The sequence below is a fragment of the Falco biarmicus genome, chromosome 11, assembly GCF_023638135.1.
Source record: "Falco biarmicus isolate bFalBia1 chromosome 11, bFalBia1.pri, whole genome shotgun sequence".
Classification (NCBI taxonomy): domain Eukaryota; kingdom Metazoa; phylum Chordata; class Aves; order Falconiformes; family Falconidae; genus Falco; species Falco biarmicus.
Window position 1 is genome coordinate 32,624,268 of NC_079298.1, and position 19,606 is coordinate 32,643,873.

Consider the following 19,606-nt stretch of genomic DNA (forward strand, 5'->3'; position numbering starts at 1 on the left):
TAAAGTATACCACCTATTTCAAAACACGAGCATGAGAAAAGTACGTAACTCCTAATACCCCGGTGAAGTTAAAGTCTCTTTGGAGCCCAGTCTCCATCCAGGTCATAATAAAGTAACAATTTTATCTGCACTGGATTTCCATATTTATTATTTAACTATTCTAACGGGCCTTGTAAATTCTAGCCTAGAGGAGGCCAGAGACAGAAAAAGGCACCATAATAAAAGGGACTGGGCAGAGCTCTGGATTAAGTCCAGCAGCCTAACGGGAGACGCAGGAGAGGAGTTCGTGCACCCGAGATTTCCTGAGCGTGGACAGGCAGAAAAACCCAAGCAGGAACTGTGCGCAGAGAGGTTTTACACAAGATAGCAATAAAGCAAATTTTTCCTTTTCTGAGAACACCTCCCTTCGTCACAGCTTAGTGAACTGCCTGGACACAAACACATACACAGACCGAAGTGTGCAAACACAAATGCTTCATTGGGTGGCCAAAGAATTAGCCTGATTCGTATTTAGACTGATTTTTTAACGGTATCTGCCTTCAAGTTAAGCTCAACACCTGTAAATGCACTTTTATTTTCCAAGCCTTACTTTGACTGCTTCTAGGTGGACTGGCTCCCACACGGACTCATCTGTAGAATTTGAGACCAAAGATGAACTTTGGCACCAATCCTCAGAACCTAACTTTATTGACTTGAATGCAGCTCCCCACAGGGGCTGGGATCTCCATGAGGGAAAAAGATGACCACACTATACGTGTCATTTACACAAAGACATAGGCTATTTATGAAAAAAGGAAGCGGCCATTTAACTAAAAAGTTTTTACAGATATTTATGCTGATTTCAGGAGAACATATAAAAGTGTAACATCACCAGTGCCATGCAAGGAATAGATTCTCTCAGATTTAGTGATGATGGTGACCTACACCCCACATCCTCGGCATACACTGAGCATTTGCCCTGAACTTTTAACTGATGTGCTAAGGCAAAGGAAGTGTTTATATCATTTAGTGCTGATTCCATGGATAGATAAGCTCAGTCATTTGCTGCTTTAATTATTATTTCTATTATTTCAATATTATTTCAACTGTTCTCATACTGAGCAAATCACCTTCTTCTAAACTTAGTAGCCCAGAAAGATCTTATTTTAACAATCTTATCTCTTCTGACATCAATTATTTTTATTGATGCATGACAGCAAATTTCTGAAAAAGCAATAAAAAGAGAAACTAAACAGCAAATAGCTTCCAGCAGAAGGACTTAACCACTGGACAGAGTATAACTTTAAGCATAATTGGCAAAGGAGCAAGAGCAACACCTACCACAGATTTGGGTTTGCTGACTGCCACCAGATTGGCCAGAAAGTCTTCATCATACAGTTGGCTAAAAACATGGGCATCGTAAGCCACCGTTATGGAGATTTCTTCCATCATTTTGCTGGCAATCTGCCGTTAGCGGCCCAAGCAGGTTGACAATCCAAGGCTGAACCTTGGCTCAGTTCCGTGTCGGTTGCTCACACCCACCTGAAGAAGCTAATGAGGAAGGAGCGTCACCAGAGAATGACCCAGCAAACCAGCTCCCCTGGGGGTCCTCCTCTCAAGGGCGCCTTTGGGTATCACGGGAAGCACATCTGAAACACCTGCTCACCCTCCCAACACCCAACTTGCAAAAGGCACTGGCTGCAGCTTGGGGAAGGCCAGGGAACCTGCTTTAACTGCAGTCTGAGGCTCAGGATGAGGAAGCAGTAGCCAAACCAGATTATTATTAAGCAAGAAAAGATCTGTCAGTGCTTGACAGTGGGACTGGAATCAGTTCTGTTCTCCTCAAGCTTTGTCGCAATTGTTTATTCTTTAGATCCGGTTTTCTCCCACAAAAGCTGATATTCTTGTTAGCAGAGTCTTGCTTTCCAATGAATTGCTTCTTCTGGCTTATTTGTAAATTCATGGAGAGGGGTGTAATGATGATTTCTTTCAGGCATTCCTTGGAATTTTTCCACAAGTTTCTAAACCTCTTCTTTAAAGTCTTTAAAACCACTCACTAGATCTGAACAGCATTTTGTGCCACGCAGACACCGATGGCATCAAATCCCAACCCTCCAAAAAGTTTTTCAGTTTCCATTTGTCATAGAGGGTAAAACAGCAATGCAAAATGTAATGAAGGCTGTAAGCTCTTCCCTGAATAAACTCACACCACCACAAGTGAAATAAACCCAACATACACAATCAAAACTTCCCACAGTTGAAGGTTTTTAACTTGAAGTGGGGATTGGTTTGCTTTTAATCAAGAAGTGACATGGTACCTCTTGTCTATGTGTCCTAAACAGCATAGGTACCTTCCAAATTGCTCCTCACTTTCCAACTCATTTATCGTAACATTATCTAAAACAGTGCAAGGAAAAAAATGGAAAAAAAATAACTGAAAATCTGTATTCTCAAAACTACAAAAAAAAATCTAGAAAATAGTAAGTGATTCGAAAACACAAACAAAACAACTCCAAAAGAAACTCCTTTCAGGACACTCAGACAAGGTAAAGCTCCTAACCAAATTCACCTCTTCTGCTTAGACTCATTCACCGCATTTTTATCTTCTCTGGAAGTCTTTAGTTCTTCCTGGTGGAAAATCACACCTGATCAAGAAACATAAATCATTTCAGCCATCTTCAAAAAGAATATGTGCTGGATGCAGCAAATCCGGTAGAAATTTCCAGTTCAGTTGGCGGTAGCATATGGTTACACTCTCGCTTTCCAGAATAAACAGGGTCAGACCCACCTTGCTTTTCTGTTTTTCCTGTGCTTTTGGAGTATCCTTATCAAAGATTACACAGGTATCTAAATAGCACCAGGTGCTATTTGCAGTTGAATAGGAGACTTGAGCAACAGCTGTAGCGTACAGGATTAAAACCCCACCACGTCTTTCACTTAAGGGTGGGGGGGAATTACATGTTATTGCTAGGAAACAGAGTTCTAATAGGCTTATGGCAAACAAAAACCGCAGCACTTGAGGTTAAATCCTTGAGAATAAAGCAGATTCTGATCATGCTTAACCCTTGCAGGAAGAAGAAAGGTATTTTTTCCTTGAAATGCACCCATCGTGCGTTTTTAAAAGTTCTTCTTCAAAGGCTTGCAATTTTTTTCCAATTAATTCCCACAGCAGAAATGCTTTAGATGCCAATCCCGAAGCTCCGATATCCAGCTCACGAGATCGCTCTCCGTGTCACCTATGCAAAAATCATACCTGCTGTGCTAAATCCTGCCCAGGTTTTCCGAAGCCCTTGAAATGACGGCTTCCTCTTCGCTTCCACTGCCTCATGGGGTGCCTTTATTTGCTCTTGTAGCAAAAGTTCAACGCGTCAGGCTAAGAGTGGCTCCTCCTTGGCTGCCTCTGAGGTGTGCTGACAAAGGCACCTGTTGTAAGAGGTAAAGAAAGTCCCTTCCCACAACCCCTCCCTGCTGGCACCGGCTCCGGAGGCTCCCAACAGGGACCGACCTTACGTTGGAACAGGCGCAGGGGAGAGAGCAGGCGGTACAACAACAAACATTCCCATGTTAATGAGAGACCAATTTAATTCTGCAATAAGGGCAGGAGGTGGGGAATGCAAATTATCAGACGCACTCCCCAGCTGCAGCTACTCGAATCCCTCCCCTGGTTTCACCATCAGGCATTTCTATTTATAAGGAATTATGGACCAGAACCTACACTCCCCCCCCCCCCCCCCCCCCCCAGGTTTTTTTTTCATATCTACAGAGGGTTTGTAATTTTGGCATGTTCTAACTAGCCATTGCCGGAACTAATAACTGATTTTGGATGTTGGCTAATGCATATCTTTACTTTAAAAAGAATGTTTTTCAGCTGTCTTTTCAAGCTAATGGAGCTGAGCTGCCCACAGATCCCTGTGGACCTGCAATTTACATCCGCGATAACAGTCTGTGCTGTAACCTGAATCAGCGCACATCATCTTAGGTATCAAACCAGTTAAACTAAATCTTTTGAATGAAACCGACTGAAGCAAATCCGTCCACCCAGACACAGTGGTAGCATGCTCACGCCAGAGGAACTGGAAAGGACAAGGCAAGCAGAGAGATGCCCTTCACCGCCTTCTCAGGCCACACAACACACTCCTCCCAGCATTTCAGCACAGAGCCTTCCCCTCAGCCAGGCTTTCTGAGTGCTGAAGTGATGAATAATCTAGCAAAAGACAATAAAAACCACAGAGTGCAGCTTCATATTTATTTAAAGCAAATAGCGCTTCTCCGTATAACACCGCGTCTACCTTGCAGTAGCCTCCCTCAAAGAACAGGAACGCAGCCCCCTCCATGGCATAGGTTTGAAAGCATACCTCCAAAGCAGGAATTTTTGGAGAAGCGGTTCAACCAAGCAGTCAGGCCGACAAAGGAGAGCCAGCAGAAGGACAGGTGAGCTGCAGAAAACTTAACTAATTAAGGTAAGTAGTCCTAATTACAGTTGTTGGGATTTATATACTGGTGGATAATAGAGATGAATGGAAAATTCCTGAATTGAGCAAAACAGCCAGTTTAGCAAAGCCAAATCCTGCTCACTCCCAAGATAAATTCACTCTCACTCCACCCCCAGGAATGTCTTGCTGCTATCTGACGGGGATAGGATCTTCTGATAGACAGAAATCGCGTTACGTATGTGAGGTATGTGCAGCTTCTTGCTAAGCTCTCCCTTCCTGCCACCACATTTCTGAAATGCAAAGGCGTTTTCTGTGATTTGCTTTCCGTGTATTAATGAAACTGGGAAGATCACAGCAGTCTTCAGATAAGGAAACATAAAACTCCTTTCAGAGCACTTGGAATGGCATTTGGCAGTCTTCAAGATAAGTTTACAGGGGTTTCCCCCCACCCCCCAGATCGGAATGAATAACGGTAGTATCAGCTCTTTCCCTAATTGCCTTACCCAGTAATGACCTGTAAGAACTGTTTCAAACACAACCAGCAGGTGAAAAAGACCGGGTTACACATCAAACACTGTGAATCCCAAAGCACAGCTCCATTCTCTCCTCGCCCACAAAGGGCTTCCCAACCACCAGAGAACGGCGGAGAGCCCAGATCTTCTGTCCACACACTAAACCCCCGCAGCGCTGGTGCTGTGCCGGACCCTCGGCCACCCCAAACACCCGTGCTGGGGTGAAAGGTGGGGGAGCAGCTGCCCGTCCCTCGCACGCCTGCTTATCCCAGGGAAATAAGAAGCAAAGCGTGTACCGCTGTGGCGGTGCAGCCTTTCAGAAGGCTGCGCTTTTATTCATAACCCTGTTCCAGTTTTAGACATCAGAAGGTAAATACCTTTAGAGGTGTTTTGGGATTCAAAGTGAGAAATGAACGCCAAGCCGTTGCTCGCAGCAATGCCCCACACCTTTCGAGAAAAGCAGTTGCCAGGCTCAGGCTGATCTACATGCAGTTCCGCTATGGCTTCTCCAAGTTTTATTTTTTTAATTGAAAATGTCAAATAACACGGCCTATTTCCGCCCCCCCAGCCCCAAAGAAGTGGGTGTATGCACCTGTGTTTCGTTTAAAATAATCCTCCAAATGTGTGGAAAAATCTGGGCTTGCTGTGCTTCAGCATATGTACTTACAGGGGTAAATCCTCCCAATTTGCAGCTACTCTGCATTCTCCTGATTTGAAAGTGGGCAAGATTATAAACTGATTTTTACAGATTAAAGCCAGTAAAGTCATCCCGCCGGGCAGAGCGAGGGTTTCTCTCCCAGCGTGGCTGGAATTGCTGAGGCAGAGGCATTCAAGACAAACCAGTGATGCTGGCGTGTGCTCCCCCTCCATGTAAACGTGTAGCCCGGCACAGGGAAAAGCTGAGGACTTCTAAGTCTTCATTTTCTGTTGCCAGCTCTGCCTCTTGAATTATTTACTGTAAGCCCAAAGGAAGAGAGAGCACTATCGCCCAGGTCTCCTTCAGTCTTACGGGAAAGCACAAATAGCAAACTCACTGCAAAAGCAGGAGGAACCTTTATAAATACATCTGCTTTGTTATGGATTAAAACGAACGGAGCAGAAAATACCCCAACTCCCCTCTCCCAGCCTCCCCTAATCAGCTGCGTGCCACACAAAAACTAGTCCTGCTCCCATGCAACAACTGCTGCATAAGGATTTTCTTCCACAAAGTTCCTAGATGATCTTTAAAGCTTATTAAAAGAAGTAAAACCATCAGCCTCACCCCTCAATCTACAGAGGGTGGAAGGCCAGGCCAGCTGCTACCTCCCCAACCTGTTGAAGGTCACTCCCTGTATTTATAAAAGCATATTCTCCATTAATTCTGTACTGTGTATTTGTTCTGTTCTCAAAGAGGTGGTTATTAACGCAGTTAGAAAAGGTTTGGGTCAAGTTTGCACTTCATTTCGAGTTTTACATTAACTTGAAATTACCGCTAAACAAGGGCATGAAGCTGCCTAAACCAAATCCACCCGTTTGACTTCTAAAAGCCATACGAACCTGAAAAAGATGGAAGAGCAGCACAGCTGGGATGCCAGCGTACAGGTACATATTTAGTCAGCTCAGTCCATTCCAGATTCTTCTGCAGCCTTTTAAATTAATTCACAACTCTCTTCTGATTTTTGATTAATTAAACCCACATTTTAACTTTCTGTGTCCGTATTTTTTTTTCCATACTGCCACAATCACTTTCTAAGGACACTAGAAGTTACCTCCCCTCTTCAGTCACGTTTCCCTCAAACATCAGCCGCCTGGCAGAAATACCTCACTTAACAAACCTCCTTCTTGTCTGCCAAGAACCTGCATTAGAGTTGGGATGACTTTTTGCTTGTTTGTGTTCTTCCAGCAGCAAAGGCAGCACGGGGCTCTGACCAGCCCGAACCACTGGTGCAGTTTATTGCCCGGCCCCACAACGAGCCGCGGTGCGATGGGTGATGGAGGCAGTGGGGCTGGGGAAAGAGCCTGACATCCTTGAGCCGGTACCGCTACCAGGTAAAAGGAATATTGAATCTTACTGTGAGATTTTGGAAATCCTAGCCTTTGGCTGTTGAAAAAAACAGGTTTTTACAGCATATTTGGGGCATAAATGGTGCATAGAACCTGATGTAACCGACTGAGGTTTAAAAAGGAGCTGAGAATACTTCCTCCTTCCCATCTTTTTATTTTAGCAAAATAAAGGATTTTGGTTTTTTTTTTTCTTTTCTTTTTTCTGTTTACAAAGGGAAGGGGTGGTACTGGTGAGCTCTATAACATGCGCACGCCTACTCCAGCCTCGCACAACCTGAGTGGGGCCGCGCTAATTTGCACGGCAGACAGCCCCACAGAAACCACTTAGAAGGAAAAGGCAGAAATTCCTAAACTGACTTTGAGCGTCATCTCCTGGAAAGCAGCTGGCTTCAGCCACCTGTTTCATGTTCCACCCTTCTTCTTTGGGGACCCATTTTTTATCTCCCCCCTGGCTCAGTGATGGCAGAGGACCACGAACAACTTCACACCCCAACGAGGGAGGCAGCAGCCGTCCAAGAGCAAGCCCATGTACCAGGGACCTTCCCCAGCTGCCCCAGGGCCACCGCCAGTGTCTCCAAATTCCATCCCCTCCAAGACAAATCAGTACAAACAAGTCCCTCTGGCTGCTGAAGGGACAAACAATCTGTTTGCCATCGTGAATGTCTCCGATATATATTCCCCGGGGCTATTAATCCAACTGAATAATGCTTGTATGGCATTCAGACCATGCCAATGCCATTGAGAGCTAAGTTCCATAATAAACTGACTCTAACCCAACAATAATCTAATCTAACCTGCAAAATGTATTTTAAATTTGTTGCATTTATCATTTCAACTGGTATTGAAAAGAAAAAAAATGGCGTCAAGCATATTTTTCAAGAAAATTATCATAGCAGGTATATAGGAATGCTTTGCACTTGCAATTATTTATATGGATTTCTGGCCTGGCTTCAATATAGCATGATTCAGGGATTTCACCCAAATAGCCTGCAAGTTAGTGCAAGTAGAGCCAACTTTTATCAAGCAAAAGCTTCATCAGAGCAACAGAGCTAGTTCAGGCTTCGTATCAACAATAATCAGACAGCAAGTAGCAAGTATAGATCCGTATCATACCTTCCCCCATGTTCTGCTGTCTTTTAATTTGCAGCATGTGATCAGCAAACAAAAGATATTAATTAATATCAAGGAGCACATTAAATAGTGAACATCTCTCACATGAAAAGACACAGGGTCCAGAACTCAGGGCTTCTCATTCTAAGCCCACACCTGACTTTCCATCCCAAGGTAGATACATCTCTCCCTATTTTTTCTTTCCCCTCCCCAAAGATGGGTTAACAGCCCTTATCTACTTCCCAGAGGAAGATTAAAAAAAAGGTGAAATTAATGAAAAATGCAAACGTGGAAGTTGTATTACCATTGTTGTTATTACTGTGATGTTGCCTGTCAAGTTTTCTCCAGAGTGCTGTTAAATACCTTACAAACCTGCCACGCTGCAGAGGGAGAGCGCAATGACGCGGTCACCTGGATGACCTATCCGAAGCACCCTATACCACATCAGATTTCAGTTTTTTTACTGACTTTCACTTTGCACCTGACCTTTAAGCCTGGGACAAGAAAAAAATGGAGAAAGAACAAAAAGGCTGCAGAGCCAGGCACTATGAGAAATTCTTGTAGTTAAATGAAAGAAAAAGGCAGGACCACAGCACATCCTCTGTCCCCCAAAACCACAGGAGTTGGTGAGGCACAAACCCACCGTAATATACTCTGCTGTGCAATGAGTAGGCAGGAGCTGTTGTACCCCTGGAGCACCACAGCAGAGCCCCAGAAAGGGCTGTAACCATGTCTTCCACGTGGACCCCCTGCCAGAAGCCTCATGGAAAAGGTGAGACATTTCGATGTGTAAACAGCACAATAGTAATGGCATATTCCCAAAACAAAAAATAAATCTGCAGCATGATTGCTTGGATGATGAGATAAAGAGTAATTAAGACTGAAATGACGCAGGTGAGCAGGAAATGGCACGTGGTGTCAGCTAAACTAAGCTAAACCAGACAGACTAGTCCAAGTATCTCGGCGGCGGAGGTATAGAAGACAGTTTGATTGTGAGACGCAGTCTAGACGAAGGCATGCCTGAAGACTCCGAAATGAGATTATTCCATGCATTATACATTAAAAGTACAAACTACTGATACTTTCCAGGAGAGCAATGTGTCCCACAATGCTGGAGTTAAAAATGCAAGCATTTGCTTGGAGGTCAAAGAACTGAATGCAGCCAAAAAAGTCCAGAAAACAGCACGGGCTAGTATATATTTATACCAAAGATGATTAACAGCAATCTGATAGAAAAAGCATTTGACATGAGAGATCCATTTGCTGAGAAAGACAGAAGACAGCTACTTCTCAGTACTCCCCTGGACCAGTTCCCCTGGCATTTGTACAGGTCAGCTCCAGAGGAGGAAAGCAGCTCAGGACTGTGCAAGCTGATCAGCCGTGTAAGACTACCAGCAGCATCCACTAATCTAAGCTCCACGTAATCCTTTGCCGCTAAATCCCTATTCATCATCATACAGTACAGTGAAAGGGAAATTCTGTTCTCAGAAGATGATTTGGGAGACAAACTATTTCAGTGCTTAACTGTGCTGATCTAGTCTCCTACTGTGAAAATCTGCATCTAGGTTTTAATGCTTCAATATACCACAATGAGAAAAACATCTGTATTTACATATGATTTAAAGATTAACTTGTCTTGATTTGACTGTTAATAAGCTTATTTTAAGAGCTCAAATGGTTATGTATAGAAGGGTGAGAGAAGGCAGATTATTCCACAAGTTATCAGAGTTCTCTATGTGATAAGGAGGTAATTCTTCAGATATGGGAGACCAGAGATATTTCCATATACTGTTCCACCCTCCCCATTTGTCTTATTCCAAGTTTGTCTTTTAGTTAAAATTTGAACTATAGCTACCATTATATCTATGCAACTAGAAGAAATGAAATACTCCCTTAAAAAAAAAAAAATAAAAAATTCAGGAATCGGTCCAGCTTAGCACAGATGTCCACAGGGCAAGAGAACATTTTCTCCTCGTGTCCATGTGCTCTGGCTGGGCACAACGTACTGCTCAAGCTGAGTTCAGTGTCTCTGCCATGCATGCACAAGGGCTGCTCCCTTGGAAGCCCACTCGCTCCCAGTGCTCCTGTTGACTCCCCTCAACATCCAAATAAAAGGCTACATATTTAGAGAGAAAATTGAGCCATAACTTCTAATCTGTTCTTGATTTTCAACATACCTTTTATATAGGGTAAGCGTTTATGCAAAACTCCTTCTGCAAGGAATGCAAGGAAAGTGCCTGGAATGAATAAGAGCTAATTTTTGCTTGATTTGAAGTCAAAAATCCACAACAGCAAACAAATTAAATCAGAGGACGCGATAAAATTTAGGATGATTTTTTTTAAAAAAAACAACCAACAACAACAACCCCCCCCAGGTTTTTCAAAAGAGGTTTATATACCATAATGTTCCTCAATGTGTTGTCCTGTAGGACAAGAAGAAATGGCCTCAAGCTTCACCAGGGCAGGTCTAGATTGGATATTCAGAAAAATGTCTTCACGGAAAGGGTTTGTCAAGCACTGGAACAGGCTGCCCAGGAAAGCGATGGAGTCACCGTTCCTGGAGGTATTTGAAAGACTTGTAGATGTGGCACTTGGGGACATGGGTTAGTGGTGGACTTGGCAGTGTTGGGTTAATGGTTGGACTCTATGGCCTTAAAGGTCTTTTCCAACCTAAAGGATTCTATGAGTCTATGATGCCTTTAACTGAGGAGCATGGCAGTTCATTCATCAAAGTTATCGTCACCATCTAACACTGATGCTGACGTGACCAATGCTATTACAACACACAGCCAGGCACTGTTACAGTATATCCACCTCATGTTTTCCTGAAACATGTGAAAAGTGACTCAAGTCAGCGGTTCTGATTCTTGGCTTGGCAAGGTGGATCTCTGGCACCCTAACAGCTCCATTACGCTTCTGCTGTCCTCCTCTACCCACGTGCAGCCGCTCCAAACGCTCTGCCACTTTACCTATGCGCCAACTACTCCACCATCAGCAACCTCCTCCTCTCCTTGACACAATTTCAGGCAAACCTGTGCCCTGGCTGGGATCCCAACCCCACCCCACAAAAATGCAGCTGTTCCTGCAGAACTGCCCCTACAGCAGGGCTTTTCCCAGCGCTGCCGGGCAGGTGAACGATAACCATCTGTTCACTCTCTGCAGATCTAGTTCGGCTAAAGAAGCCTGGAACATGGACACAGCTGAAGTTAAAGCAGCCAGAAACACAGTAAGCAGAAAAATGGCTTAAAGCCATCTTTGTTCTGGCCCTTTTTTTTTTCTTCCATCAAGGACTGTTGGGACCGAACGGATTCCCAGCTGCTATCTCACACCAGCTACTGCAGTCCATTGCCAGCTACACTTTTAAAATATACTTCCAGTATACTCCCAGATGCTGCTCCAGCTTGACAAATACCATGAGGAGTGTGCTCAGCTGATGAGTGGGAACACCAGTAAAAATAGGGTAGCGGATGGTATTGGAGAGAAGACAAACAGCCATACAAGTGAAGGCACCCTGCTGCAACTCCAACGCTTATGGCTCTGCTTCCGCGCTATGGAAGAAATCTGTTAATAAATAAGATGTATAAGTAAATAAATAAGAATACGGATGGGCTGCAGAAAAGCAGCCAGACCATGGCCCCTTCGGTATTTTGAAGGTTGCTTAGCAACAGGCTGGCTGCTGCAGGGCTAAAGTAGCATGAAATTAGCAGCTTTTCAGCAAAAAAACAAATTGAATGTAAAACTGGGGAGGTGGCCTTTGAGTGGCAACAAGGAGAAAAGCATTAACTGGTCAATTGGATATGGTGGGCATCTTTTAGGAGTGTTTCCTGAGTGTGGGGGATCTAATTAATGCAGCCATGGGCCTTTGTCCTGCCTGGCAAGTTAATAATCCAATCTTGATTAAAATGATGGCTGTTACAGTCACCTCATGGGTTAATTACTTATTAATGATCTTAAATAGCTCAAACCCAACCATATCAGACCTTGCTATACTAGTGCCAGCTGACTATACACCATGTTTACAGTTCCAGAATTATCAAATATATTTCCCCATCATTTCAGGTCTACGTTATCTTGATGCTATCGCTGCATTCACTTAAGGAATCTGGTCCCTGTGAATCCTTTGAGTAACTGAATCTCAGCATCATGGATCCACATGTTCTGACCAAATAATTCCTCCAAATCATATTGCTTCTCTAGTCTTCTGGAACAACCCTGTGTGGACGCAGAGAATCATTACATAGACAGCAGCTATTAGAGAGAACTAATGAGAACAGCAAGAAAAACATGTGTACACACTTCAGGGAAGACTTAAACAGGAGTTTTGAAAGAAAGATTTTTCTGGGTCATATCATCTGGGGCCAGGTTGTACCAGTTAATTGTTTCCCACTGCTAATCGTGCATGAAGCTGGTCCCTGGCAGCCAGACACAACCAGGGACCCATATGGCACGTGATCCATTGAAAGGTGGTGTAGGATGGTGGCTGGGGCAGGAGAGATGCCAAGTTAGCTTGTCCAGGCATTAAACTGGAGGAGGAAAGGGAAAACACTGTGGTTCTTTCCCCTGCTTTTTATACACACACCGAGCAGTGGTAACTTATTTTACTCCTTATTTACAAAACAGCTTGTATTTGTGTGGCACTTCAGAAGCAGAATAAGACCTAGTGCAAGTGCACCTGGGTCGGGGCAACCCCCAGTATCAACACAGGCTGGGCAGAGAACAGGTAGAGAGCAACCCTGAGAAGGACTTGGGGGTGCTGGTGGACAAAAACCTCAACGTGGCATGATAATGTGCACTTGCAGCCCAGAAAGCCAACTGAATCCTGGGCTGCGTCCCCTGCAGCGTGGCTGGCCGGATTCTCCCCCTCTGCTCCGCTCCGGTGAGACCCCCCTGCAGCGCTGCCTTCAGCTCTGGGGCCACCAACGCGAGAAGGGCACGGACCTGTCGGAGCGCGTCTGGGGGAGGCCACGAAGATGCTCGGGGGGCTGGAGCCCCCCTGCTATGGAGACGGGCTGGGAGAGCTGGGGTTGCTCGGCCCGGGGAAGGGAAGGCTCCGGGGAGACCTTCCGGCAGCACCAGTGCCTGGTGGGGCCGGCGGGGCAGCTGGGGACGGGCTTTTACATGGGCATGGAGTGACGGGACACGGGGCATGGTTTTAAGCTGAAGGAGGGTAGAGGTAGAACAGTTATTATACTGTGAGGGTGGGGGGACACTGGCAGAGGTTGCCCAGAGCAGCTGTGGGTGCCCCATCCCTGGCAGTGCTCAAGGCCAGGCTGGACGGGGCTTGGATCAGCCTGGTCTGGTGGGAGGTGTCCCTGCCCAGGGCAGGGGGGTTGAAACTAGATGGTCTTTAAGGTGCCTTCCACCAACCCAAACCGTTCTATGATTCTATCTAGGGGCCTACATGTGAATCAAATTTGCTTGGAGCAGGGAAACTTCTCACCGGCATTTCATCCGTCTTAGTGCCCCAGCACAGCACTTAATTGTTCCTGAGATTGGGGTGGAGTATATACAAGCTGTCACCAGTTCTGTTGGCAATAAATTATGTATTGTAGAGCAGGCTGACTATTTTCAGTCCTTATAATTTTCAGAATGATTTCTGTGTCCTTGGGGGTTGCACACAGAGAAGCCTTTGGCAATGTTTTGTTTTCCTGTTTGTCTGGGGTTGAAGAGAAGGCAACCGAGGCTCACTGATATGGCAAACACTTAAGCGAGATGTCCTCCATTTCCTTAATGAGCCTATTAAGTCATCAATCTATCAAAGGTGTAATGACAAGTCTCAGAGGATAGAAACACAGAGAGACAACTCAGTGTCCCAGGATTTTCCTAGTACATGTACACAAGAAAACAACCTACAGGCTACAACAGTTAACTGGGAACAACATGATCCTGTTGCTGGAGAAGTACATCAGCCTAAAATACCTTGACACTGCCTTTTTGCATGGCCAGAGTAAGCTGTGCCCGAGATAGCTTGCCCACCTGCTTGCCCATCTCCTCCTCCGAATGGGAGATGATAAAACCCTGCTTCATGGAGCTGCTGTATACATTCATCTCTGGGGTATTTGGAGACTCAAGTGTCTGGTGAAACTGTTAGTGCTCCCTGAACTTGAGCAAAATGAGTGACTGAAGGGAGATAGTCTTAGTTTAGGTCACAAGAACCAAAGATGGTATCAAAACTCAAAAGGAATTGTATTCTCCACTTTCCTAAATGAGTCCTTGCAGGTGTGGACCCCAGGATTTAATCTCCCCAAGGAGATTAAAAAAATACTACTATATTAAATCAAATATACTGGTTACCAGGCATACAGCAACTAGCTTACATCACTCTCCAGCACACAGGATTTGATTTAGATGGTTAACTATTACCCAATGCTGCACGTTTTCAAGTGCTGAGCCCCGTTTTATGTGGAAACGGCATTGCTCGCAGGACTAGTATCTGTGTGCAGCGCCCATTGAAGCTGGCTCACTAGTATCTACTGGGCTAAAGGCTCGGTGTAACACCAACAGGCAGCAGGCTCCCTTGCCCTGGTACCTCAGCTGTGACACAAACCGAGCAGTGAAGCAGAGCCAGGGAAAACAGTAAGTACTGGAAACTACCAGGGAGAAGAGATTTAATAAGTGAAGGTGCAGACAAGCCTGAATCTTGCATTCGAATCATTAAGAGTGGAAAAAGTGAAGCAGGAAGAACAAATAGCATCAGCAATGCTTAGGAGTCTGAAAGAGATGTACTAAAATACATGCTTATTTCTCTTAAAATGTCACTCTCTGTCAACTGTCACGGTTTCCAGACGTCCAGAATCAAATTATATTGTAATTGCTTCCTATTTGGACAAGGTCACAAAAATAAAAGCTCAATACCTTCCTAAATTACAGTCTACTATATGTTCCTTATGCTCCTGTAGCAGCCAGGTCTCCTCTTCTGATGTCAACAAATTTGCCTTCAAAAAGAAATGTTGGTTTAGGTCCATTAGTGTAGTGTAAGGCACATTAAAAACTTAAGAGCCGTCGTTACTGATCTTTCTGAGAAACCTCCCAGAGCACAGAGATCTTTAACCTCTTCCTAATCCTTTCTAATTCACTTTGTATCATAAAAGCAACAAAAAGGAAACAAATATGAAACCCAGACCCATGCAACATTCGGACAGGTGATCATTCTCCACGTGCCCTCATCAATGAGTAAGGACCTGCAAAATCCCTTACACCAGGGATTCAAAACCATTCCTCAGTTTTTTCCACCTCTCCCCCTGCCCCCAAATCCCTGTGATGGTATATAATCTTGTATAATATTCCTGTATGATGGATCAAAGGTTGAAAAGCCACAAGGTACATAGGTAAATAGTTCCCTTGTATGAACACGTCGCCTGCACACACTGCTTCTGCCAAGGCCTTCTACAAGACATTGTTACCAACACCGTGTGGATGTTACAATGAAGGTGGAAGGAAAAGAAAGAGGTACTCTTTGCTGTTCCCAGGGGAGCCAGGGTTCCCAACAAGCCCCCGTGTGAGCTCTCGGCCCAGCCCTGGATCTATGGATGTGCTGCTCATTCCCTGCTTGCTCCAGCCTCAGCCTGCTTCTGGAGGAGAAGCTGCTTAATGGATAGAGATGGATGGGAGCCAGCAGGATGCGAGATGGACTCTGGCATGGGCCGCAACCACCCGTCCTCCTAATTCACCTCCGCAATTAGTGCTGTGCCTGTGAGGAACCCTTTTGCTTCAGGCTAGGAGGTCCTCTGCTGCTGCAGAGCAAGAAGAGGAGGTTTTCAAGGGTTATCAAGTCCAGGTCCAGGCAGTGCCTCCTTCCCCTTCACAGCCCTGGCCCTGGCCCAGGTGTGTCTTTGTCAAGCCCTGAAGTGCTGGGGTTTGTCACATCGGCTGGAGGAGACGGCTCTGGTGCATCTTGGGGCAGAGCTGAAAAACATGTAAAATCCATTTCCCCTGGGCTAGAGTCACTGCCTTTGCAAGAACCCTCTCATCAAAACATTCTGCTTGGAAAAACAAACCATCCCAAGCAAGATGTTGCTTCTGTACCATGTCCTTCCTCCTCTGAAAGGTACACACTGCTTCACATGGGGCGCAGAAAAGGACAAATGGGTTAAGCACTCTTGGACAAAGTTCATTAAAACCAAAACCTAAATTTCACTTTGCATTCGAAGAAACCCGAGGGCTGAATTTGCCTCTAAGCATCCTGTTGCTCCTAAAAGCCACTGGGATTTGTGTCTATACAGGCCGATGTGAATGTTAGGGTCTGGATGAGCTCCTGTAATGAAGAAAACTGTGAGCTGGGATCTGTATTCTGCAGACACCAAATGGCAGCTCCTTTCAGCACAGAGCCCCTGTTTCATTTCTACCTCCTGAAGAAAGAAATCGCACTTACTATTTTCAGGCCTATTTAAAACTTGAAAGTAATGCAGTGGTGACAAGGTGATGAAAATCTTTTTTTTTGTTTCTGACAGGTCAGGTAGATTGCAAAGTCACCAAAACTAACAGCCTGACAATATGTTTTTGTGTGTCATTGACGGTGGGAAAAGAAAAGAGCCCAAAGTGGAAAAAATAGTTTATCAGGGGATGAAGGTGTTATTGAATAGAGCATCTTGCAACAGGCTACTGTCGGGAGAGTGGAAGCGTGCGAGCAAGCAGAACAAAGCATTCTCGATAGGCAGTGAGGAATCAAAGCCCTGATCTGTTCCTGATTTCTTCCACTGCTCTTGACTAGCTGAAATATAATCAATATTCCCTACCGTGTAAAGATGGAGCATCCCAGGCGGCTTACTCAGACTGCCATGAAATGGTTCCTTGTGAGGATGTACGATAAGGTCATTGATCTCGTGCTCTAAGCTATGGGTTAACAAAAGGATTTCTGAGATTAAAAAAGAGCTGTTCAGACAATCACTTGACTCTGCTAAGAACTTCAGCTATAGTTTATTATTTTTTTTCCCAGAGGTCAAGGCCTTAACCTCTGAGCCTCTCCAAGCTACACCACCCCCAGCAGATTTATGTTGGTGAAAGTACACCTGTATTTCTTGGGAGAGGAGCGATGCAGACCCCCTGCAGGCTGGTGCAACGTGCAGGCGCAGCTGGGCTGGAGGATGCTGAAGCTGAAGATTTTGCAGCTTTGTTGTCACAGTAACTGGGTGACTCAACCTGACACGCTGTCTTTGGGCCCGAGCCATGCATACACACTGAATTCATGCCTTATACTTCCAGATTTAAGATATTATTTATGATGCTGATTAATTACTCAGCAATGAGATTTTTTTTTCATGGCTTTTGACTGACTCAAGGATCAAATTTTGGTTAAGAATTATTGTCAAGGAAATTGCATTAATTAAGCAAAGGAAGTTGAAAGAAAAATAAAGAGATACAATAACGTAACAAGGGCTTGATCTTCATCTGCTGTTTGAACAATTGAACAGGGAAATGAGATACATGGTCAAGGCTTCCCAACGAACAGACCTACAATACTACTTTTTAACATTTGCCTATGCTTTCAATTTTTGTTGCAGAGATAAGGAACATAGGGGAGTGAGAGCAAAGAGAAGGAAGCTGTCATCCCCCCCATGGCTTCCACACCTCATCAGTACACCTGTAGGGTGGCGGGTGCGCTTCTGAAACGACGAGTGTAACAGCAATGAACTTCTGCAGAGAGCTGGCTGACATGGCAATGGGTTGACACCACTTTGCCCAGGCAGTTCACAGCACTACATGAAAATAATCACTTACACACAAATTATTTCAGACTTAAGCAACATGATACAGCCAAACACCACAACACTACTTTAAAATCTGTGAACGAGTAAACCGGCACATTGCCATTCTTAAATAAAACTAAGCATTTTTACAAATGGAGATAAATATACCAGGACGTTTCTACATAGCACTTTAGCTGGATTCTCCAAAGTCTCTGACATACAGCTCTTCACCTCCATTTACCAGCCTGATGTAACTTATTTATGTCCAAACACAAATGAATTAAACAACATAAACAATTTAATCCTACATTTACTATACTATTTACCTCCACAAGAGAAACAAGGCTATAATATGGTAAAAATAAAAGCAGGGAAACAGAGAATCCTGAAGCAAAACAACAAGGAGATCCTAAAAATGTGAATACTGCCCTTATGAAGCACCTAACTAAACTACTCCAGTAGCTACATATTGCTTAAGTAACAGCCAAGTAACCATTCACTGAATTTAACTTTGAACAGTGTCAACAATGGCAAAAATATTGCCTTGAGTTTGCAATGGAAAGTTATTAACAGGGACTTGAGTTCTAAAGCTACTGTCACTGCAGAGCTCTGCATTTATAAAACGCGTATGGCCATCTTTCTATCCTTAGTTTTGTTTGTTCACTAATTTTCAAAGTGGAGAAATTCAGCTGCAGGTGCTTGAGAAATCAAACACCAGCAAAAATATGTAAACACACTGCCCCCAGTGTCTTTGTTTATTTGCAAAAGCTCTGCAAGAAAAAGAGAAAAAAAAAAAAAAAAGAGAACATTGTTATTGTTAGTCTTTGCCTTCCCCCCCCCCAGTTATTTTTAAAAGTTTAGCTTTAGGTCTCAGTATAGCATGATGCTTCAGAATTTGTCACTTCATTTAATCTGTCAAAAAACAAATGAAATTAAACAAATGTCCGGTCCCAACTGTTTTCTGCACTACACTGAGAATGAATCACTGGGGTTTTTTTCCCCAAGCCACCGCATGCAATAACCATTGGCTCCAGCTTACCTAAGCTTTCTGTAACATAGTCATGACTTCTTTCCAATAACTTGTTTTAAATTCTGTAACATCTGCAGAAATAAAATAACCACAGCATTTCTGAGACAGGCACGTATCAGAAAGGCTGATCAAGTATGACACAAGGCAGCTTGAAAAATTTTGTCCAAATGCCATTTCTTCCACATGCATGTATTCTAAGATTTCTAGGCTTAGAAATAAAAGATAATTCTCCTTGTGTGCACTGAATTCCTGGTAGATAACAGAGCTTCTTCCTCCACTGGTCAGAGGGGAGAATAGAGTTTCTGTGGCCACAGGAAGTGAGCTCTAAAAAAATTAAAGACATAATATTCTTCAGGGTCCTGCAGTTTAAAAAAGACTGGTCACGGACAACACAAAGACTCAGGCTAGCAAGGGTCACAGCATCTGTGCCACAGGGTCTTTTGTATGGGAAGAAATAGATTTCCTCTGAATTGCCACCATGCTACTTAGTGCTGAGATGCTACCTGTTCCCTCAGATCCGACTGCTTGAAAGAGGTTTAAGAGAAGCGCGGGTGACTTTTCTCCCTCAGGGAGATTTCTCCATGTTAAGCCTCAATGGTTTTGTTGATGCTGAAGATGATACCAAGGAACACGTCTTGGCCAACATAAATATGGGGCACAGAGCTCATTACCAGCCATTTCTGCATCAATACTTCTACCTATGCGTCTTTCTCCACAAAATCCGAAAGCCGGTAGGTTTGTTCCATTTAATTATGGACATAAGTGCTGATCCTGGGATACGTTTATTCAGCCTCTACGGTCTCTTTTGCATCA

The 19,606-nt window shown here is 44.3% G+C and overlaps 1 protein-coding gene across 9 annotated transcripts in view; it reads right to left on the minus strand.

The window, feature by feature from the left end:
* Positions 1-19,606, minus strand: part of RABGAP1L (RAB GTPase activating protein 1 like) — a 254,822-nt gene that overhangs the window by 34,112 nt on the left and 201,104 nt on the right. The window contains exon 1 of one of the 9 annotated variants that reach the window (XM_056355831.1): positions 1,321-1,480. The exons of 7 other annotated variants lie outside the window; for them this stretch is intronic. In XM_056355831.1, the coding sequence (XP_056211806.1) occupies positions 1,321-1,431 (111 nt within the window). In that variant the 5' untranslated portion in view covers positions 1,432-1,480. Of the gene's footprint in view, positions 1-1,320; positions 3,407-19,606 lie in introns of those variants that run through there. One more of the 9 variants, XM_056355832.1, reaches the window with a different exon arrangement.